The sequence below is a fragment of the Rhinopithecus roxellana genome, chromosome 21 (genome assembly GCF_007565055.1).
Source record: "Rhinopithecus roxellana isolate Shanxi Qingling chromosome 21, ASM756505v1, whole genome shotgun sequence".
Classification (NCBI taxonomy): domain Eukaryota; kingdom Metazoa; phylum Chordata; class Mammalia; order Primates; family Cercopithecidae; genus Rhinopithecus; species Rhinopithecus roxellana.
This window is the reverse complement of record NC_044569.1, coordinates 17,310,349-17,334,946: the sequence shown is the minus strand read 5'-3', so window position 1 is coordinate 17,334,946 and position 24,598 is coordinate 17,310,349. Positions and strand designations below refer to the sequence as shown.

At 44.2% G+C, this 24,598-nt stretch overlaps 1 protein-coding gene across 9 annotated transcripts in view; it reads right to left on the bottom strand.

Annotated features, from left to right (window-relative positions):
• FHOD3 (formin homology 2 domain containing 3) overlaps window positions 1–24,598 on the bottom strand; it is a 498,596-nt gene that overhangs the window by 406,241 nt on the left and 67,757 nt on the right. For 8 of the 9 annotated variants that reach the window (XM_030925939.1, XM_030925940.1, XM_030925941.1 and 5 more), the window contains one exon: window positions 12,187–12,251. In XM_030925939.1, the coding sequence (XP_030781799.1) occupies window positions 12,187–12,251 (65 nt within the window). Of the gene's footprint in view, window positions 1–12,186; window positions 12,252–17,942; window positions 18,029–24,598 lie in introns of those variants that run through there. The other variant, XM_010385318.2, reaches the window with a different exon arrangement.

Genomic DNA, 24,598 nt, shown 5'->3' with positions numbered 1-24,598 from the left:
TGTAAGGCAACAAAACACAAAACCTTGTGGTGGTGGTGGTGGTGGTGGTGGTATCTGCCACCACTTGCCAAGGGCTTAGCCTGGACCTGCACACTCACTGTCTCCTTGAGCATTTGCATCACCACCAGGAGAGAGGCACTAGGTCCCCTGTTCTCACTGTTACAAACAACAGACAGGTCTCCAATGGGTAACGTGCTCATGGACACACAGAGGCAGGTCTAGGACTTGAACCCCAGTTTGTCTGATTCTAAAACACATATTAGCTTATTCTGCCCATTGTTTCAGCACACAAATCAATACTCAATATATGACTTTATTTTTAAAAATTGGATCTAGCACCCATGAAATACTTATTTAATCCTCACTTTTTTTTTCTTTTCTTTCTTTTTTTTTTTTTTTTTTTTTTTTTTTTTGAGACACAGTTTTGCTCTTGTTGCCTAGGCTGGAGTGCAATGGCATGATCTCAACTCACTGTAACCTCTGCCTCCTGGTTCAAGCGATTCTCCTTCTTTAGCCTCCCAAGTAGCTGGGATTATAGGCATCCACCACCATGCCCCCCACTAATTTTGTGTGTGTTTTGTTTTTCTGTTTTCTAGGGTTTTTTTTTTTTTTTTTTTTTTTTTTTTTTTTTTTTTTTTTTTTGAGACAGTCTCACTGTGTCGCCCAGGCTGGAGTGCAGTGGTGCAATCTCAGCTCACTGCAAGCTCCTCCTCCTGGGTTCACGCCATTCTCCTGCCTCAGTCTCCCAAGTAGCTGGGACTACAGGTGCCCGCCACCACTCCTGGCTAATATTTTCTATTTTTAGTAGAGACGGAGTTTCACCGTGTTAGCCAGGATGGTCTCCATCTCCTGACCTCAGGTGATCCACCCACCTAGGCCTCCCAAAGTGCTGGGGTTGCAGGTGTGAGCCACCACACCCAGCCTAATCCTCACAATTTTTAAAGGCAATATTAGCATCCCCTTTTGACAAATGAAGACATTGAAGTCAGAGCTGTGAGGTCACTTTTCCAAGGTCACACTGCTTCTCAGGGACAGGTCTGATTCTAGAGCCTGAGTTCTCTCATCAGCCCAGAGCTGTGCTAGTCAAGGGCTCGGATACCTGAAGCACAGTAAGTTCCCCGTCAAGGGGCAAGAGCACTCGTGTTACTGGAGGTACCAGAGCACAGAGGTTGAATACAACACCCTGCAGTCAGGCAGACAGACATGGGTGCAAATCTCAGCTGTCATATGCTCCTCGTGGGACCTTGGCCAAGTGATTAGACCACTGCGTGCCTCAGTTTTCTCCTCTATTAAGTGGAAACAGGAATTCTGATTCATAGGTTACTGTTTGGATTAAAGGAGATATACTTGTCAAGTGCTTTGCCCAGTGCCTGGAAGGAAGTACAAGCACTAAGTGCTTAGTAGAAATTTCCCTTTCCGCTTTTATAAAAAGAAACTATTTTTAAAAGTACATTGCCCATCATAATAAACCAGAACTTTTCCATTTAACAATTAGACAGATGGGGATGTGAATCCGAGCTCTGCTGTTTAGCTCTGTGTCCCTGGGCAAGCTCCCAAGCCTATTTGAATCTAGTTTTCTCCTCCTGTAAAGTAAGGATAATGTATGTGTCAGGAAGATAGATGGAACCACCTCTGTTAAGCACCTTTCTCATAGCAAGTGCTTAATAACAGTAGCCAGTGGGGCCTGAACCTAACTCAGCTGCAGCACAGCACCCCAAGAACTCCCCCAGCCTCAGATGTCCATGGCATGACAGCACCGTGATGTAGGACAGCGCCAACTCTACTTTCAGACAGAATCCTCAGACCTAAATTCCCATGCCCCTTCCATTCACCCATTCCTAGGTGACATCCCAGGCCACACAAGTCACCCACCGAGGAGGAAGCCTGCCCAAGAACAGAACACAGCAGGGCCGGAAGGGCTGGCCAATGCCATCCCATAACAGTGTGGAAACAGCCGCCTGCACAGGTCACCACCCTGTGAATAATTAGAAGGGGCACTTCCCATGAAAGTGTGGCAGGCCAAGTCTCCCTGACAATCGCACACAGACAGACCTGTATAACAGTCACACAGACAGGGCAGCATAGCACTCCAGTTACAGACATTTCCGCAGCACTGCCTTGACATTGAGCAAACAGTTAAACCTGGGGAAATCGGTGCCCAAACATCAAAGCTAGAAATGAATCATATGGTCAGTAAGAGCCTTGCATAGGCTTCTCCCTAACCTGGAACAAGTCAAAATAATAGAGACAGTCTTACATTCCTAGACAGGACCCGTCTCGGGTTGACAGAATCTGAGACAAGTCAAGGTAACAGAGGCAGCTGTTTGAATAGATTCATTGGAAAGTCTGAGGCAGCTCTCCAGACAAAGCTGTAAAGGAGATAAGATAGAAATAATCACTCTGGTACCACAGTAGACAGGCCTTGAGGGTACTGGGGCCCTTTTAATCAGACTTAGCAAGCATTTTTTGCCTCTGACCTTCTAGTTGAAACAAAATTAGTTACCAATAGACTTAGGCAAATGCTATACTGCACATGAGCACATAACCCCAACTTATGTAAGGACAAAGAAAATTGTAACACTTTGAGTTGGTCTGGTGGAATTATCCCCAGCCTTCTCCCTGTATTTGTTTACAGCAATAAATTCCCTTCTTCCCTATTTTGTCTGCTTCTCGTTATTGGGCCTCGAAAATGCAGCCGGAACTTGGTTCTGGGAACAGAAGTGCTCTGGTGGGCAGTCACAGGAAGAGCCACAGCCCATCCCTAATGAAGCACCTACCTCTTCTTCACGTGCTCGTCAAAGTCTGCCATCGACTTGTTACATTTAGGGACAAGAGAATCCCACTCCATTCCCCAAAAGATGTGAAGCACATACTGCAATGGAAAGGCCACAAAAGCTGTTCCACGGAACAGTCTTGCATCAGGTCACTATCCCAGACCACCATCATCTCACCTCCAACCTCCCAGAGACCAGGGCCCCACTGCGATAGCCGGCACCACAGAGCCCTGCCTGGCACATGCGCAGGCCACAAACACACAGCGCGATTCCAGGCTCACATAACACTGCCCAGAGCCTTCCTTGACATGCTCCTCAAAACAACAGTCTACTCACTGCCACAGCTTTGTAACTCTATTTACTCTCACATTCTTCCTACTCCTCTGAGGTGCTCCCATGGCGTCATCTGTTAGCACATGGTACTTAAATCTACTGCCTTGTATTCTTCTGAGAACATAGCAAAGGAATCCATTTCTGAAGTAAACAAATCAAACCTAAGAAACACTGTCAGTACCTTGACCCTTTTAGCTTCTTTCTTTAACAAAAAATAATTTCGGGTCTCCTTCTGAGGGTGAGACAATATGCTGCGTCCGGCACAATAGGGTCCACACCTTCACATGCTCAAGAACAAGCTGCTACCCCACACAGAATCCAGACCTCACAGAGCTCAAACCAGGACCAAGGTACCAAACCCAGAACAAGGAGGACTCGCACCTTCACGTGCTCAAGAGCAAGTTGCCATCCCGCACAGAATCCAGAGCTCAGATCAGGACCAAAGCACCAAACTCAGAACAGGGACTCGCAGCATCTGCCCGGCACACTCATCCTCCTCTCAGGCAGCTCCTACAGTCAGCAGGGACAGAGTGCAGTTCTGATCAGGTGAGAGACCCTATTTCCAGGGACTTCCCAACATAAAGCCAGAACCACAGACCAGGTGTCCAGCTGATCAGAGTAGAAGCCTGGAAGGGATGTGGAAGCCCCAGCTCCATCTCCCAGGCATCTGCAGCCTGGCTCAGAAGGAATTTTAGCTGCATTCCTAAACATAGTCCGCTCTTTAAGGATGAAGTCCATTTCTCTGCTGATTTACTTTCCTCTAAGGCAATCTGTGAACCACACTGGAACTCAGTCAGAACACCATCCTTTGAAGCCTGCTGAAACTTCACTTAGGCAAACGTTTCTAACGACATTTATTTAGACATTTTGGCAGCACTTCCCAGACTTCTCAAACCAGAAGGGCTGCATTGGTCTCAGCAATTGTATCTATAGAGAAGGGCTGAAGACGATTTCAAAGGCCTAAAAAGAGGAACACAAGGCCAGTGCAAAGAACCTGGCCAGGGAATCGAGAGACTACAGCCCTAGTCCTATGGTGTCCCAGCCCTGTGGCCATGAGGAAATGCCTTGCCATTGGTAGACCCCCTTTCTAAGCTCCTGCCATGGCTCAGGATGGGTGGCGAGGGCTCCTGAACCTGTGGGTGGCAAAGAACCAAGCTGCAAATGTGCCAGTCAGTGAACGGGGCTCACATGACTTTTTTAAATGGCTGAGGCAGACAGCATTTCTTTTTCAGCTTTCTCATAGAGTTTATCTCAAACTAATAAACTTTGCAGCATTTTACATCTTTTGAAGTACTCGTAAATACATTATCTAAATTTAAGAGTGTTATTAAACTGACCATTGACTCTTAAAAGAAAGAAAAAGAGAGAGAGAGGAGAGGGAGGAAGGGAAAAAGGAGGCAGGGAGGGAAGGGAGTGAGAGGTGGGAGGGGAAGAGGAGGGGAAGGAGGGAGGGAGGGAGGGAGATAGATGACTGAAGTATTGACTGGAAACGTGGCTCTATCCCTTGCCCCAACAATTTCTCTACATCCTAGTAAGATAGCGCCTCTTCCTGCGACACGCCCATAATCCAGTTACTGGGATTACAGATAAGTCATGTTACTTCTGGGAACAATTAATAGAATCTGTTTTCTTTTTTACAATTATGCTAAAATAATGAACAGAACCTACTAATTTTTCTTCTTCTTCTGTTGCTATTACTCCAGTATATAGGCTTGAGATGACAGCACTTGTAACAATTCTCCAGTGCCTTTCTTTCCTTCTTTAAAGTAAACCTTGAACTGGTAGCAGTTTTGCTGAACTATGAATGCTTTCTATATGGTTTTTTTCCCAAGTTAAAATACTTCCCATTAGGTATTTCTAATACAACAGAAATGTTGAGATGTGAAAACTCCATTGACATGCACCCACTCTTCAAATAACTTTCTTCAGCAAGACATTTTTGAACCATCCATCCTCCTTTTCAACTCCCACACCCTCTGGATACCAACATTTCTAGAAATAAGACAAAGCATTTTGTTTCCTGACATAAATTTTGATTGTCCAGTGCCAAAAATAAAGTTGTCTCTTCATGGGGAGAGCCAAAAGCACTCAGAGCTGGTCATTAGAGCTCACATCACACCCCAGAAGCAGGCCAGACCTGTGAGAGGAAAGTATTTATGCAGACACTGTAGTCAAAACCAGGGTGGTTTCCCTATCAGAAATTGTTTTCTGGATATATCTGGCGTTTTACTGGATAGGAACTTTGGAGTCTAACTGCCAGCGCATGATTTAAACTTATCTGGTAACACCTGCTACAGGCATCCCTATCAATGGGACTTCATTCTCCATTATCAGTTTTGTTTGCCAGATTTTCATGTTCCTTGTTAAGTGACCAACCAGGATATAAACAATTACATGGACAGTGCAGAGTAAACACTGATAATGGCTCCACAGCAATGCTTAAATTTCATTATCCAACACCTCGAGATCCTTAGAGATGAAAGGTAACCAAGTCCTAAAGAAGCAATATATAATTTAAGTAAAATGGGGAAAAGGTCAAATACAAATACGAAATGAAGCTGTCATAAGAGACCCTGAGATGTCTGCTTTCTTTCCTGTGATTCCATTCACATTGTTCCTGTCCATTTTCCCTTTCTCGGTGCCGCATAATTCCCACAGCTGACCTGAGCTTCCAGCCCTATCCAGAAGTTTCCACGCTACCTCTCTCTCACAAGTGTGTGTCTCCTCTTTATTCATCCTCTGTATTTCTGTTTATCTTCATGTCTGTAGATGGTAAAGCCACTCTTTAAATTCATTCTTTAATTGCTCTTTCCATTTTGGTGAGAAATCAATCTCGACCTATATATCATATGAATGTAACGTTCGTGTGGAAAGACGTGTGACAGAACTGAATGGTTCCCAGCATTTAAAGACTAGACTTGGCCAGACATGGGTGGCTCATGCCTATAATCTCAGCACTTTGGGAGACCGAGGTGGGCAGATCACCTGAGGTCAGGAATTCAAGACCAGCCTGGCCAACACAGTGAAACCCCACCTCTACTAAAGATACAAAAAAAATAGCTGGGCATGGTGGTGCATGCCTATACTTCCAGCTACTTGGGAGGCTGAGGCAGGAGAATCGCTTGAACCCAGGAAGGCGGAGGTTGCAATGAGCTGAGATCATGCCACTGCACCAAAAAAAAAAACAAACAAAAAAAAACAACTAAAAACAACTACCCTCTCATGTATGTTAATAAACCTAACCTGACAGTGTGCTTTACATCCTTCCTATTTCTCTTCTTCTTTTTTTTCTTCTTTTGTGGCAGAGAGGGCAGGAGGGACAGGGGTTGGACACAACTGTCAATTCCAGTCTGATGGAAGGCCCCTTAGAGGCAGCTACCCACACAGAGTGCAGAGGCTGACAGGCTGACCTGCCTAAGAAATCTCCCTCATCCCAGACCTACGGGCCTTCTAGACACATGCACACTCTGTGGGGTCTGCCTCCTGGGAGCTGTGACAGATTAATGGGAAACAGATGATGGGAGGTACTTATCTGATTAACTCACAGAGCTCGTTTTCACCTAGAAAACAGAACCACAGGCAGAAACAGGTCACAGACTTGGGGTGTAAAAGAGAGGAGGTTTTTTATCTTTATTTTTAAAGGACCAAGCACTGGGAGTCTCCTGCTGCAAGGGGAGACTCAGTGTCAAACCCATCTCATGCTGAAGCTGCAGTTGGCCACTCACGAGCCTTTGGAAGAAGATGAACATCTTTGGAAGAATGAGAGATGGTTTCCAGGGCTTCTGGAGAATCAGAGGATCCCGGCATCAAAGAACAGAAAATAGGAAATGTGATGACTCAATGCACCTGATGCCACCAGGGAGAAGAACAGCCAGGACACTGTGAGCTTGGCCACCATGATGTCCAGGGACAGGGCAAAGAGGATGTACCACCCACAGCTCCAAACCAAAGCTGCATGGTAGAGGCAGGACAGGAGCAGAAGCAGCCTCTTGTGGAATGCAGGATAGAGCCAGCCAGAAGCCCAGGTCCAGGGCCTGGAGTCAATGAAGGCAGGGCAGGTGGGCAGAGGGGAACAGATGGCCAGGGGGTGGGACAGGGGTGTCTCCCAGTCAGGGAACAGCCAGCTTTATTCCCTTTCTGCAGCATACAGCAGACATGTGGGGAGTCTGCCATGGAGTAGACCACAGAGGGCCAGCTGCATCTGTGTGGATCCTACAGCAAGCACCCAGAGGAGCCAGGTGCCCAAGCACACACACATCACCATTCAGGCCTCATGTCTCTCAGCACAGAGTACTCCATGAGCCTCATCCTTATTAGCTAGCACAGAAACAGCACCTGAGTGCTGTCAGGCCAAGAATGTCAAAAAGACAATTTGCTGTTTCCCATAGGAAACCTCTAGTTTTTATGGAAATTCCAAACTGACACAGAGCCAAGAAGCAGTAAGGACCACATGAGAATCCAGCTAATTTTCCAAAGGCCAACCTAGGGGCTAGTGAAATGTCAGAAAAGGAAGCTAGAGAGGGGCCTCCCTGCAAGCCAGGAGGGCTCAGCTATGAGAAACCAGCTCAAATTGATTAGAGGGAAAGACACCCAGAGGTGGAAGAAGGTGGTACCTGGGCTGGTCACAAAACACAATGACGTGGGAGAGAAGCCATGCTCAGATTCACAGACTGAAGAAGAAAGGCAGAACCTGGAAAGGGACTGGAAAGAAAGGAGAGGGGACAGGTGTTGGAGGTCATGAATTACAGCTCATTTTCCACCTTTCGAATATAGAAGCCCAGGGACCCGTATACTGTAGCTACAGGAGGCTCAAGCACTGGACAAAACCTGTACCTCACCGGAACTGCTACCCAATGGCACACATACGTACACCACCTCCATCACCACCAGTAGAAGCGGGTACCGATGCAGGATCCTTTCCCATTAAGACTGCACACAGCCTCAGGACCTTGCTCAACACAGCGCCCCAGGGGCCAACGCTCCTAAATCGGCTGGCTATGAGATGAATCCCCTTCATTACTATTGCACTAGAAGGTTCTTCTTGAGGAAATGTTGCACTGTTCATAATTCATCTCTTTGCTATAACAATATAGTGTAAAGCACGTGGCTGCATGATAGGGCCTGCAAGAGAAAAATGCCTTGCAAATTATACATTGATGGCTTTTTCTGTTGATGTTTCTGTTGCTGGAAACTGGCATTAATGGATGAAGTAGCCTTCTCTCATATCATTTTCTTGCCTTTAAAAGTTGCCTTTGTCCCTGTGACTTGACCATCTGAGTAATTAGATGCATCTTATGCAGAGATCAGTCACTTCAGCCCCCTTGGCAGCCTCTGCCTGACTCATCTCTGTCCCTCACAAGCAGACCTCATCATCTCATAGGATTCTCAAATGCCTCTAAAGGCCCTTTGTGCCAGGGTTCTTTCACAGCTGCAAGTATAAATGACATTTTGGAAGCTTCGTCCAAATTTTACACTTTTGTTTAACTCAATGTTGGACACTTGAAAGGACAGGCCTCCTGGAACCCAGAGAATCAATAGCCAGGGTTTTACTTTCTTAATGGGAAGACAGGATCTGCTTCAGAAAATTGAAGCCCAGAGGTTTTTGACCCAACAAAATGCCTTCAAAGCCAGCCAGTAAAAAACACTCACATATTAACTTTAGGGTCCTAACAACTTCAAACCTTATTTTTTTAAAATCCTAGATACCATTCCTTACCCACAATTTTTTAGTTCCTTTCTTTTCATGATGAGATTTAGTTATCAGAGCCAGTTGGCCCTCTGAACATTTTTCTGGTGTCTGGAAATAGGATCACTTTTCAGGGACCAAAAAATTTATTTTCTCTAGCTAACCTCATAAAATACAGACTTCTCATGTCTATCATACATGTCTTAATTCTTATCTGTAAGTGTATGCCCACGATATGACCGTCAAAATTTTCATTTCTTTGAAAGATCGAAGCTAGATTAAGAAGGCAAGTGCTGCAGCATTCACTGCAATATCAAGTGGTCATACCAAAAATGCACAAAGAAATAAAAATTACAGTGGAGATAAGCACAGAGGTACAAAAGCTTGAGGCCTCTCTCTATACCAAAATCTCATTCCACCTCCTGCCAAATGCTTCAGAGCCGCTACACTATCAGAAAAGACCTGCTTCAGCTGCTAGCTGTAACCATCAAAGCAGAGCCCTGTGGCCTTCATTTTTCGTGAGGGTTGCTGGGCTGCTAACCATAAAGGCTCACCCACCACACACTCATCCCAATGGGTGCTGGGTTCCAAAGTGAACACTAGAGAATTCCAAAAGCATGTCACCTCTAACTCGTTAACATACAATCCTGGATTCTAAACATTCCTCTACTTAATGAAAACAGGAATGAAGGAGAAGAGAATGTAGGGTGAAGAAAGCATTATTTTAGAGGCATTTACTTGATAGCATTTTAGGCCCAGGAGACAAAAGCTGGTCCTGCATCCTTCCAGGCCAATCGTGGGTGGAAGGAACGTCTTCAGGGGAGTTGCATGCGGCGCTAGGCTGAGACAGCAGCCACTGTGCCCCACACCTATAGCATTACTATTTCAACTATTTCTTCTACGGCAAAGAGGGAAATAACCTTAAGAAGAAACAAGGACTAAAACAACTGAAGTGAAAAAGGTTTATTTTCTCCTTGTCATATTTCCCATTGTCATTTTGACGCAAAATTGTTCCAGGTATTGTTTTCTTTATCCCTAAGAAATCTCAACGAACACTGCCATTCAGAAAGGGCAAGAATATGTCACAACAGGGGAAGGTACTTCATGAACATGATGCACACGTTCCATTTTCTATACATAACCAAAGGATAATATTTAGTGCTATTATAATAACTCTATTCCAGATCTTGCTAATAGTAGGAAATGGAATTTTAAGGCTTTTAATACAAAGGAAAAACTTTTCCTTTTTGGGTGCTGCTGTTAGTTTATTGAGCCAAATCCTCTCATCTGACATAATCAGGCCTGAGGCAATTAATGGTAAAAGCTGATTAAAGCAGAAAATCCTTTTGAAAACAATACATAAAAATTAAATAAACATATATAAGACCTTAAAACATTTTGCACTCGTAGCTATTACAGCGAAACATGCCAGTCTACCTGTGATGAGGCACAAATAGTTCTCTGAATAAGGATCTACCCATTGGAATTCCACGTAGACCTTCTTTTATAATTCACTCCAATAACAAGGTCTGATTTCCAGTCTCAGTTTCTTTGAAGTCTAACAGAGCTCAAGATGCTTATGAAGAGTAGAATCCTCTTAGATTTTTATAATATTCCCCCTCACCTTTTATAGTTATCATAACACATTTACATTGACAGAAATGCTTCTGTAGTGACTAATTTTGAGTCTTTTCCAAAATAGTGAACTTTCAAAGAAGCAGTGACCTTTAGGTAGTCATATTTAATTAGTGTATGAAATATTTGGTACTATTTCATTAAATTACATAATTTGATAACCCAGTGCAATTGGCATAAGGAGGTATGTGAGCAAGCACCCCGACTCCGCCAGCCCCAGGTCAACCCCTAGAGCAGGGAGCACATGTATCCTGGGTTGACTGCGGGCTTGAGGGGCTGTCAGTCTCAGTATGCCACAGGATAAGATGTCACACATCTTACACCTATCACATGGGACGACAGGATACGGAAGTTCATAAGACAAGTCAATAACACAAAGCTGTTTTTTAAAAATCGTGTAACTGAAATTTTTGAGTACATATGGCAAAGGAGTTTCCTTAAAATCATTTGGATTTGGATTGAGCTCATTTTCGTACAAGTCTGCTTTCTGCCGCCTTACTATTCCTAGGAAAAACCAATTCATATTCATGTCCCAAATTTCTGGTAGTTATCAACTGTGTTTCAACAGTGTTCAGTACATGTTTCGTGCCTGGATTTGTTCTAGATCTGGGATGAGTGTAAGGGGGAAGTTTATCCAAAGTCATGTCACAGACCTTTCCTATAGATACACATGATTTATACATATGACATCACTGGGAAAACATGAAGTGGGTAATAAAAAAGCCACTGATTTAATATAAGTGCCCATATACATCGTACATTTACTCAGTGCTACAAGCAGTTGAGAAGCAGAATAGTCAATGTTGGCTGGAGGTCCTACGGGTCTTACCTTGTTTCCAACAAGATTACCAATACTCCTGACACCCTGACACAATTATTCTCTGGCTGCAGAGTCAGGCAAAGGTTGTTACCCAAGACACTTGCAACCTCACCACCCTCCACACCAAATCAAGTGAAATGACATGGATTTCCCTCCATCTCCAGCCCTGGGTCCCCCCATCCCTGGGTCTCCAATAGAGAAGCAGAGTGAAGGAGGGACCAGAAATAATTTCCTCCACTCCACCCATGAATACGTTGAGGCTGCAGACTAGGTCTCAACAGGATGATCTATGCTCTTTCGATTAGAGGATTAAATGAAGACCACACCATATATTAAACAAAAGCAAAATTACTCAGATACTAAAAACTTCTAGGCATAAAGTGAAATTTAGTTCTTTTTTCCTTTTTATGACATTATATTCTTCCCGCAACTTGGCCCAATACAAGGAGGAAACTGGGCCTCCCACAGCAAGCCATTCTGAACCACAAATACATTTGCTCGCTGAAGAGCATCTTGCCCTGTATCCGCATGTACCCTCATCCTGTACTGACCCAAGATTTTCCTTTTAGTCATCTGATAACCACCTGGAGCCCCAGACTCCAATTCCCCACAGGCACTCCTCACAGAGCCACCAGGAGGCACCTGAAGAGCAGGTCAATGCACCAGAGGTTCACAATGGCACAGTCCCCAGAAGAACATCTCCCCCAGCACTGCCAAAAGGAACCTCACCAGCAAGCTGTCTTACCTCACGCTCCAGTCACTAACCAAACAGCAGAGGAAGCTGGAATGAATCACTGCTGGAAATTGTTTCACTAAAACTCTAAGAACTAATGATAGGGGCTAGTGCAAACAGATAGAATAACAGTTAATCTTTATTTTATTCCCATAAGTCGCGTTTTTCATCATGCGTTTAGTTCCTGAGGGCAGATGTCACTCACCGATGCAGGCATGGACCCTCACCGACAGCTGCGTCCTTAGGATGATGCTGTGCTTCTTGCCCCGCCTAACGAGACAGGAGACAAAACAGGGGCATCAGAGGAGTCAGCAGAGACACCTCACGTGCTGTCAATCCACGTGAAGGTTCTGACATACCCACCTAAGTGGGGATCCAGAGAAGCAGAGACCCACACTGAACAAGAATCTATCCTGAAATGATGTTGACATAGCAGGCCTTTCACAAAAATAAAATAAAGAATTCTGACTTTGTTGGTTTGGCACATGCATCTCACTGCCAAGCTCCATCAACTCATTCCATCCACAGATTCTGCACATAGTCGTGCTTGACCATGTTGGGAAAATTTTAAAATCTGTGTCCATGAAGTAAAATTCCTGGAATGTAACAACACAGATCTGCTTGATCATTCTCATGGCTATTTTTACCTTTTGGTGGGGGTGAGGGCAGATATAGGAAAAGGGAACACATCATGGGGTAATCAGAACTGCTTTACTGTGTATCAATTCAAGACTGTTGGCTTTTCTCTTATACTTTTACAGGAAAATGGGAATCTACAAAAGAAGGCTTACAGACTACTTATTATCAGAAATGCCAATTTACCCCACACCCCATCTCACCTCTGCTTCCTTCTCACTGCATTTCTCATAAGGAAGAAAAAGGGCAGACCTCCCCAGTTCCACTCCCACTAGGGCCCATCCTGCTTTATGCAGAGAGGAACCAAAGCACAGAGCAGTTGGTAGAAGGAGATAAACGGGAGAAAACATAAGTCCTGGCTACCCAGCAGGAACAAAGACTTTGAAGTTTGGAGAAAGAGGAAGGCAGTGGACAAAGGAAAAGCAGAGCCAGCCAACAGCACGGCAGCAGGTAGTATGGCAGGGCTCTTGGAAGTGAGATTCCCTGTCCATCCTCACCTCTCCCCACCAGGGCTTAATGTATAACAGAATCTGGAAGTGCTTTCCTGCCTCCTGGTGTGTGGTTGTGTTGGACAGAAGGGAACACAGATCTCACCAAGGCACGCTACTAATACTGTGATTATGAATTCACAGTAATGACTACATCAATTACATTTTTTATTCTTCCAACCAGGTAAGAGACAGAAGTATGGTTTAAACAATGGTTTGTTGATTCTGATATGATTTGGTTGCGTCTCCACTGAAATATCATCTGGAATTGTAGCTCCCATAATCCTCACAAGTCATGGGAAGTAATTGAATTATGGGGACATTCTCATGAGAGTGAATAACTCTCATGAGATCTGATGGTTTGATAAAGGGTAGTTCCCCTGCACACACTCTCTTGCCTGCTACCATGCAAGATGTGCCTTTGCTCCTCCTTCACCTTCCACCATAATTGTGAGGCCTCCCCAGCAATGAGGAACTGTGAGTCCATTAAACCTCTTTTTCTTTATAACTTACCCAGTCTCAAGTATGTCTTTATCAGCAGCATGAGAACAGACTAATATAGATTCTTTTAAAGAAAAAAGGAAACCCAGCTGCATAATTGCAAAGCATGCAGTAGCCTCCAGCTGAGCAGCTGCTTCAGGTAGAGAGTCTGCATTCAGAGTCCCCTCAAAATTCAGTGAGCCCCTCCATTTTCCTTTGTTCATTTGTTTGTTTTACATTTTTTATATGCAAGGCGTTAGTCTCAAGAAGCTTGTAGCCAACAAACAATGTCTACAGAAGACAAGTTCAAGATTCCTGTAAACACGGATATCTGCAAAAACATATTCTTCACAAAAAAACTCTCACTCTCAAAAACCCTGGTATGAACACTCCTCTAACTCTTCTGACCAGACCAGAAGAAAGTTTTGATTTAAGTGCACCGAATTGAATTATAGACAGCTTTTTGTTTAACTTGCCAAGAAAGGTTTTCTGGGGTAGCAGGGACAGCAGCCAGGAGCAGAAAATCAGTGAACCCCTGCCAGGAGATGGGCTCTAACTGTTAGAAACAGTAAATCCTAGTCTTCCAATCTCAAGGATTTTCTGTAATTTGCATTACCAGCAGTTATAAGTCAATGGTAAATGTCAAATGAATAGGAGACAAAGGACATGCTATTGATGCCCACAGAGAGAAAAAGCATGAGTTGGCTAGGGAAGACATTTCAGAATGCCCCAAGTTCTGGAGAATTTCAGAAAGGGTCCATTCTGTATCTTCTTGTATCTTCAAACAATTGCAAAGTTGCACTTTGAGTGTGTTTCCCCACATAATTCTCTAGACCCACGGTGAGCATGTAGGGTGGTCGCTCTGGGATTCCAGGCCCCTCAGTGAAAACTATGACTGCCAAGACACAGCAAGCCCACCATCTTTTCCAGGTGCTGAGAAACCAGGCAATTGGTTTGTTAAGCTAAACCCTAATGGAATTTAAGAAAGCATAGAAGAAAAAAAAAAGTCCTTTTTTTTAGAAGTTTAATCACAATTCCTCTGCTTCAATATTCTACCTCCTACCTTATCTGCTGCTGTACACAAAATCCTATACATGAAGAAACCTGCATGGAACTGGGAGCCAACGATGGTGGAAGCAGGCTGAGGCAGGGAGGAGGCCCCAGATCTCAGGTTCAGAGAAAAGGAGGGGACCACCTAAGGAAGAGGCAAGTGGGTGAAGAGTGTAGCCAGATTCAGCCAGGTTCACAGGTGGGCATCTGTGACCTCTCACCCTTCCCTATCCCTGCTTCCACCCACCTTTGATGTAGGTACTACTTCTGTGTCCATTTTGTAGATGAGGAAAACAAAGCTTGCAGAAATGGTGTAACTTGCATAAGAGGCTGGTGGAAACAGAAGCAGGGCTGAAAGCACAGAATCTGACTCCACAGTCACCTGCACCATCCTGCCTTTCACTACACAACTGCCTCACTGTATAACCTTCTCTAAGGCTTACAAAGGATAAAAAGAGTCCCTGGGTTTTAGGGAACTGGTGTAACCTTAGTACTAAAACCTAACCAAAAAGACACACTGAAAATCTAAGATGCAAAAATCTAAGAAAACATTGGGAAATCAAATTACATCATATGTAAAAATAATACAACAGGACCATATAAGACTTATCCTAAGAGTTCAAGAATTAGAGTCCAATATAACAGTTTTACATATATATAACATATATATTATATACACATATATATGTAATTCTTCTTGACTTCTTAGGAAAAACCTTATTTGATCTTGTATTTTCACATATTGCTTGCTCTCTCTCTATGTGTGTGTGTGTGTGTGTGTGTGTGTGTGTGTGTGTGTGTGTGTGTGTATTTAAATAAAATAAAACAAAGGACATCCACCATAAGGTACCTTTAAATTTGGTAGCTTCCCTCCACCACTATATTTTCTAATTAGTTAAAACTGATATATTGGAGAAAGTTTCATTTTTATGTATTTCTTTTACATATGGCCATTTTCCTACTACCACTGATTCTAAAAATCTTTGTGCTAAGTCCTTTGGCTTCTTTTAGGGAAATAATCATATCTGTTTAAAGATAATCATTTTATCCCTGCCTTTCCAGTAAATATACCCTTTTCTTCTTTCATGGCTAAAACTTTCAAAGGAAAATTAAAGAATCATAGGCATCTCCCTTCCCCACTATGGGACACTATGTCAGTTTGGGTTCAGAAATAATAGTAGTCGTTAACATTTATGGAATGCTTATCATGTGCCAGAAGAGGTTCTAAGTACTTAATACAGATTTAGTCTTCAGAAAATGTCTATAACGGGCCGGGCGCGGTGGCTCAAGCCTGTAATCCCAGCACTTTGGGAGGCCGAGACGGGCGGATCACGAGGTCAGGAGATCGAGACCATCCTGGCTAATACGGTGAAACCCCGTCTCTACTAAAAAAATACAAAAAACTAGCCGGGCGCGGTGGCGGGCGCCTGTAGTCCCAGCTACTCGGGAGGCTGAGGCACGAGAATGGCGGGAACCCAGGAGGCGGAGCTTGCAGTGAGCTGAGATCCGGCCACTGCACTCCAGACTCCAGCCTGGGCGACAGCGCAAGACTCCGTCTCAAAAAAAAAAAAAAAAAAAAAAAAAAAAAAGAAAATGTCTATAACGTAGTGATATGGTTAGGCTTTGTGTCTCCACCCAAATCTCATCTTGACTTATAATCCCCGGGTGTGAGGGAGGGACCTGGTGGGAGGTGATCGGATCATGGGGGTGGTTTCCCCCATGCTGTCCTTGTGATAGTGAGTGAGTTCTCATAAGATCGATGGTTTTATAACGGGCTTTTCCCACTTTGCTTTCTCACTCACTCTTACCTGCCACCATGTAAGATGTGCCTTTGCTTCTCCTTCACCTTCTGCCACGATTGTAAGTTTCCTGAGGCCTCCCCAGCCATGCAGAACAGTGAGTCAATTAAACCTCTTTCCTTTATAAATTACCCAGCCTCGGGTACATCTTTATAGTAGTGTGAAAATGGACAAATACAGGTAGATAACATGACATTCTAAAGATAAGGAAATCGAGACCCAGAAAAGTTAAGCGATGGAGCTGAAGTCACAGAGCTAGAAAGAGACAGAGCTCAGACTCAACCCAGGCAGTCTGACCCTAGAGTCAGTGCCCCTATCACCTCCGCAGAGCTGCCCCCGAGATGTGCACTCCTCTTATTCATTCCTTCATTCCACTGGTGCCAGTATCAGGGAGAAAAGGATGCTAAGCTGCTTACAGTGAATTCACACTGACAGTCTCTCAAGATTTATATCTTTGGACTATTATTTTCTTAACTCATACATACATATGAGATGTACTCTATGAGATGCACAAAGTATATGGAGCTTTAAGACAGGAATATAGAAACCCCACCTGCATTTCCAGCCTGCTAGCCTGCCCTACAGATTTCAGATTTGCCAGTCCCCACAACTGCATGAGCCAATTCCTTAAAAATAAATATTTCGAGATAGATTACACAGATGACAGAGAGAGAATTGGTCCGTTTCACACTGCTCTAAAGAACTGCCTGAGACTGGCTAATTTACAAGGAAAGAGGTTCAATTGACTTACCAAACAGGTCACCTCTCTAGACACCTTCTCAGAGAGGCCAGTCTGGTTATCTCATCTTCCAGTTTCCTTCACCCTTGATTCAACAAGACATGAGGCAGACGGAATGAACTTTCTCAGTCCACTTCCACTAAGCTAGTGACCACTCATCACAGAAGCTTCTCCCCGTACCTAGCCAGGCCATCACCAGCTCAGTGTCTCTCTTCCATAGTCATTCCCTGACACATTTTTTTATAAGCTTTAATGAGGTATAATGTAGGTACCATAAAACCCACCTGCTTTATGGATATAATTCAGTATGTACTCCCCACATGGCTGGGGAGGCCTCAGTATGTACTCCCCACATGGCTGTGGAGGCCTCAGGAAATTTACAATCATGGTGGAAGGTAAAGGGAAAGAAGCACCTTCTTCACAAGCTGGATGTGAAGAAAGCAAGCTGGGGGGGGGGGTAGGCGGGGGGCAGGGGGACTGCCAAACACTTTTAAAGCATACGCTTTCATGAAAATTCACTCACTATCATGAGAACAGCATGGGGGAAACTGCCCCCATGAATCAATCACCTCCCACCAGGTCCCTCCCTCCACACGTGAGGATTACAATTTGAGATGAGGTTCAGTTGGGGACACAGAGCCAATCCATATGAGATAGGTAGATATTCTCTCGGTTCTGTGTCTCTGGAGATCCCTGACTAATACAAAATTTGATATCTGCCTTCATAGGGCTTCCACATTTCAAAGAGAGACTGTCAGTATGTACTCACCTTAACCATCCTTTTCTCCCTGATACCAGCATTCTGGGTTAGTTTTACAGCTGCCACGCCTTTTGAGTCTGTGTTTTTGCAGCAAGATGAAGTGCAATGCACCAAGTACCCAGAATTCCAGTGACCCAGAAGGCAAGGCGGCTCAGCTTGACCTTATTCTCCCCAGGGAGACTCAGATTCTTTTCCTATCAACACAGCCACTGCCAGGGAAACATCATCAGCTTCTGAACAGCCACTCTTTAGAGGAGGCAGCCACAACCAATGGGCTGCTCACAACCAAGGCTAAGGCCAAGGCTACCCAAGTGCCAAGGGGACTATCTAAAATAGATAAGCAACTCAAGGAAACCCCTGTTGAGGCACACACACCAGGGACATGACGGTGCTACTGCTAAAATAACTTTCTGAAACGTCCCGCCTTCTCAGAATACACAGATTTCTGCTACAATAATATCAGTGGCCTTGGGAAAAGTCTAGTTTAACCAACTAAGGCTCACAGAAACCTGTGTGTTTCAGTTCCGACCCTGTGTCTCGAGGGAGCCTTTTTACAAGAGTAACATATAAAGCCCTTTGTGACTACAAGAAGTGCTTACATTATTTTATTGAGTGGTATAGAACCAGAAGCTTGATGACTTTCTCTAGCAACCAACAGTGGAATCAATGTTCCCAAGTACTCCTCCACTTAAATTAGAAGAAATAAACTATAGTTTCAGTCAAGGATAGAAACAGATGTTTCACCATCTGGCAAAAGTAGGGACAAGGGCCCCCTCAACAGTTGCCCCAGGAGTAAAAAGCTCTTAGTAAGCTTCTGGGGCTGTGGGGCTCAACTGGCACTCCATCTCAGGGATAAAGAGATGGAGGAGGATTTGAACCAGTCATCAGCTAGTAAAAGGACAGAGATCGCTAAGATTAACTTGCCCAGAAGCTCAAAGTTTAAGCAAGAGAGGCAGTTGCCACTACATTAATCTCCAGGTGTGTTCTGTTCTCCCCTGGCAGACTGTAGAGGTAGAAAAACAGCGACTCTGAAGCCAGCTGTGTGATCTTGGACAAGTTACTTCACTTCTCTGAGGCTTGGCTTTATTGTCTGTAAAATAAGATAATAATGTCTACCTTCTGAGGGTGTGAGAATTCAATCAATCAATGCAAGTAACATACTGTGGACATGGCTGGCATGTAATAAATGCTGAATAATGTTAAGTAATCCCCTTGTCGATATTACTGTTCTTTCAGCCACTTCCCCTCCCTCGTTCCATTTGTCTTAATATCTGGATATTCTCTCACTTTCTGTATGTCTCTTGCTTCATTTTTGTCTGCCTCTTCTCATTCCTCCCACCTCTCTTATCATTCCTTTTTCTCGTTCTCTCTTCACTGCCCTTTCAAGAATTGACAATAATAATTTATTTGTTATTATTTGATGCTTTTTCCTGTTCTTCATTAAAGTTCCAGTGATGCAGCCTTGTAATTTTCTCAAGGGATGATACTAATGTCTGTGCCTCCTGTGTAAGCAACCCTGAGTGTGTCAGCCTCTGAGGAATGAGTCATCTACTTTAACTGGAAGGTGTGAGGAGTCCGAGACACACAGGGAATCCAGGTGGAAGCACCCTGGGCAACACGTCCTATGACCAAAATGTGAAGTTTGTGCAGTTGGGGAAAAGGGATCTACCAAAACAAGTAACCTCTCTAGACACCTTCTCGGAGAGGCCAGTCTGGTTATCTCATCTTCCAGTTTCCTTCACCCTTGATTCAACAAGACATGAGGCAGACGGAATGAACTTTCTCAGTCCACTTCCACTAAGCTAGTGACCACTCATCACAGAAGCTTCTCCCCGCACCTAGCCAGGCCATCACCAGCTCAGTGTCTCTCTTCCATAGTCATTCCCTGACACGTTTTTTATAAGCTTTAATGAGGTATAATGTAGGTACCATAAAATCCACCTGCTTTATGGATATAATTCCCTGATTATTAGTATCTTCGTGGAGTTGTAAAGTCATTACAATCTAACTTTTTTAACTTTTTCATCAATGCAAAAACAACCCCAAACCCTCTTACCCATCTGCAATTGCTCCCTGTCCCCATACTCAGCAAGAGGCAACCACCAATATACTCTGCCTCTCTAGAGATGTGTCTTTTCTGTCCATCTCATACACATGAAATTAAACAGTATGTCACCTTTTTGTGTTTGGCTTATTTCACATGGCCTAATGTCTCCAAGGTCATCAGATACCAGATATATGATATACAAACATTTTCTCCCATTCTGTGGCTTGTGTTTTCACTTTACCAATTATCTCTTTTGGGGGTGCAAAAGGCTTTAATTTTGATGAAGTCCAAACTTGTTTTTTTTCTCTTGTCACTTATGCTTTTGTCATATCTAAGACATGGAAAGCACATGTGGCAGGAACCATGACTTTGCCTAACCCAGTCATGGAGACTTGCTTGTGTTTTCCTCTGGGAGTTTGTTTTGGCTCTTACATTTAGGACTATGGTCTGTTTTTAGTTCATCTTTGTGTCTGGTATGAGGTCCTTGACATCCTGATTAGCTCATTCTTTTGTCTTCCACCCTCATGTACCCTGTGATGGGACAGAGCCCTTGTCCAAGCTGTTCACAGATTTCAGCTCCTGGGAAATCCTGCTTTCCCTTCTGCTTCTCCTTCTTCAGGATACCCTGAATCTCCTGCTCACCACTCCCGGCCTTGCCTTGCCCCTCTCACAACTTGCCTTTGTGACACAGTGTACTCAACTGCCCATTCTTTGAAATGTCATCTCTCCTTGCAGAGGCAGATGCTGCTGGTTACCCACTCAATGCCTATTTCCCTTTCTGCCTTATAATGGGAATCCAATTGTGTTTGGAGTGACAATGTATATTCCACAATGTGGCACAGTTCTCATCGTTGAACTATAGGTGGAAGTCGCTGGTGGAGCTTCTGGAAAGCTCTTTAAAAGCAGTACACCCAGCCAGCACCAACACTACACTTCACTCTTCTCACCTAAGGCAGGGACCATCAGCTGTCACCTAATATTCACAGTGACAGCAGAGGAAGGTTAGCTGGATACAGCCCACAATTCATACTGTGACCTTCAGCCTCTGGCCAAAATCATGTGAGTGAAAGCCATGTGCACACAGAAATAGGCATACACTCCCTTCGTCCCTTTCCTTCTTTCTAGGGGCTGAGATGCAGATGAGATGGTAAGAGTGGAAGCAGCCACCCGGACCCAGAGATGGAATCCTTGCGCTGAGGATGCTATAGCTATTTTACTCTTCCAAAGAGGACTGCCTATATTTGGAATCTTATACAAGAAAAAAACTTTTATTTTATTTAAATTGCCATATTGGGGGATTTCTTGGTTGCAACAGAGAACACTGCATCCTAACCAATACATGCCTCCCTGTCTTGATATGACAAGGGTGTGGGGCGGCTGCTTTGTAACTATGATGAAACACGAAAGACAAAAGCCAGATCCTAAGGATGGTAGGGCAAAAAGATAAAACAAGCCCGGGTTCCTAAGAATGTCATGGAATCAACATATTGTCCTTGAAACTGTATAATTATCCACTGATTTTCTTAGAGTGGCTTTTGTTTTGTAGAAAAATTTCACAGAAAGTAGAGAATGTTCCCATATATCCACACTGCCCCTCCCCACCCACCTGTTTCTCCTAGTAACATCTTGCATTAGTGTGCAAGATGTTAATCTGTTACAACAGATTAACCGATATTGAACATTATTAACAAGTCTGTAGTTTATAATTCACTGTGTTGAACAGTTCTATGGGTTTTCACAAACACATAACGTTCTGGATCCAACATTACAACAACATACAGAGTGTTGACACTGTCCTAAAGATCCCCTGTGCTCCATCCCTCCCTACCCATCTCCCAACCTCAACTCCTACCCCTGGCAACAGGATCTTTTCACTGTCACCATAGCTTTTTGCCTTTCTTGGAATGTCATATAGCTGGACTCACAGTATGTAGCTTTTTCAGACTGGTTTAACTTCACAATGTGCATTTAAGGTTCCCCCATGTCTTTTCTAGCTTGATTGCTCATTTCTTTTTATTGCTAAATAAAAATTACTTCATGGAATGGACGAATACTATGGTTTGTTTACCCATTCAACTACAGAAGGACATCTTGCTTCCAAATTTTGGCAATTATGAATAAAGCTGCTGCAAAAATGTGTGCAGGCTTTTGCATGGACATAAGTTTTCAACTCATTTGAGTAAATACCCAGAAGCATGATTGCCAAATTGTATGGTAAGCCTATGTTTAGCTTTGTAAGAAACTACCAGACTGTCTTCCAAAGTGGCTGTGTCATTTTGCATTCCCACCAGCAATGAATGAGAGTTCCTGTTGCTCCACATCTTTGCCAGCATTTGGTGATATCAGTGTTTTCTTTAGTTTAGTCATTCTAAGGGGTATAGTGATATCTCATTTTTTTAATTTACATTTTACATTATACTGACATGTCATATTGGATCTTTCTATATGCTTATTTACCATCTGAATGTCTTTAGTGACATACCTGTTCAGATCTTTTGCCCATTTTTTAATCAGGTTGTTTTCTTATTAAGTTTTAAGAGTGCTTTGTATATTTTGGATACATGTACTCCATCAGATACATTTTGCAAATATTTTCTCCCAGTCTGTGACTTGTCTTTTCATTGTCTTAATATCCACTTTTTTTCATGATAAAAAATATAGTCAAAAATTTTAAGCCACTGTTACCTGGGTTCTTTGTCACATGCGGCTAAACCTGAGTCTCTTACTGATGTACAACACCTGGGTTATGGTTTCAGTGGATCATCTGGGTACTGCCACCTGGGTGACTACTAACTTTCTAGTCCCTACAGCCAGGGCCTGGTCCTCTCCTCACCTGCATCCTATGGTTGGCCCTCCGGGACAAGACCTCCAGACTCTGTAGCTCCCTCCAAGGAAGCACCCCCAGCCTCTCCAGTACTCCAGCCTTCTCACCTGGGTCCCCAGCCAACATTTCTCACTAGCCATCCCACACCTTGTGTGTGGCTTGCCATAACCTCAGACTAATAGGTATAAACCCCTCTTCCCCTTTCAAAATTGCCTCCACTCTATCCTCTCACTATTTCCCTAACTAGTCCACCATTCTGTGCACTATTCCTCTAATGATACATGTCCACTCCATTCTCCTGTCCTGCTCTACACGAGCTGGCCCCATGGCTCCAGATTCCCAGCCCCCTCCCTCCCCAACCCTGGGTGAAGCCCCAATTCACTCACCTCCCTTGGCTACCAGGTTTAGGTTAATTAGGCCACTCCTTGCTTGTCCCCAAAGGGGGTTACATCTGACCAAGGCCTCCCACTCCAAGTTCTTCCCGCTCACCCCCACCCATAGTCCCCTCATCACTTAAGGAGTTCTGTGGGGGGCTCTCTTTGCAGGTCATTTTTCTTCTGACTCCAACCCACACACCTACCTGACACCATCTTTGCCCTCATACATCCTGGCATTTAAAGGCATTTAGAACCTTTGATTTCAGTGTCCATTCAGCATGGGAATTACTTCATTCTTGCCTGACTTACTGCAGCCTTTTCAGGAATGCCAGTGTTCCTCACACAGTGATTCTCAACTTTGACTGCACACTGAAATCACCTGGGAGATTTGAAAATCACCGCTGCCTGGGCCCTGGGCCCTGGGCCCACCCCTGAGTTCTGCTTTCATGAACCTGAGGCTAGGCGTGGCAGGGAAGGTTCTAAAGTTCTACAGGGGGTGGGAATATTCTCTAAGACTGAGAACCTATGCTGCAGGTTCCCAAACAAATATCCAACAATCTGGACAGCTTTTTTTTTTTTTTTTTTTTTGAGACGGTGTCTTGCTCTGTCACCCAGGCTTGAGTATAGTTGTATGATCTAGGCTCACTGCAACCTCCACCTCCCAGGTTCAAGCAATTCTCCTGCCTCAGTCCTGCTGGGACTACAGGTGTGAGCCACCATGCCCGGCTACTTTTTTGTATTTTTAGTAGAGACAGAGTTTCTCCATGTTGGCCAGGCTGGTCTCGAACTCCTAACCTCAAGTGATCCACCCACCTTGGCCTCCCAAAGTGCTGGGATTATAGGCATGAGCCACCGTGCCCGGCCTGGACAGCTTTTTTAAAAAAGGCAAGATTCTGAACCTCACTCCAAACCTTCTGAAGCCAGAACCTAGAGATCAGCAGTTCTGGCACCTGGAGCTGGTATGCAGCGCCTCTGGGTTACCCACTCAACCCAGCTGAACTCACCCCTAATGGCTCCTTCGGTTTTAAAGGGCCAGTTTTCTCCCCCACTGAGAGCAGAGGCAGAACTTGATGGCCTGCACTTTGAGCCTTGCATAGCACTATGAAGACAGGAGCTCCTTCAAACCTGTCACTGATTAGCCACAAGGCTTCAGCCAACACACCTGCACCCTCCGCTCAGGATAACTACCCTAAGAGGGGGGAAAAAAAAATCAGGGAATGTCTACCTTTCCTCCCTTCCACACCCTCACCAGAATCTCTCTCTTAACATGGGGGTTTTGTTGGTTGCTTGTTTCGGTTTGGTTTTTTAGGTTCAGTAGATTTTTATACTTATGTTCAAAGTCTATTCCATGATTTCCCATTCCCCCCCATCTAAAATGCAGAGGAAACTTGGACAAATGTGTGAAAGGGTGAGGTTG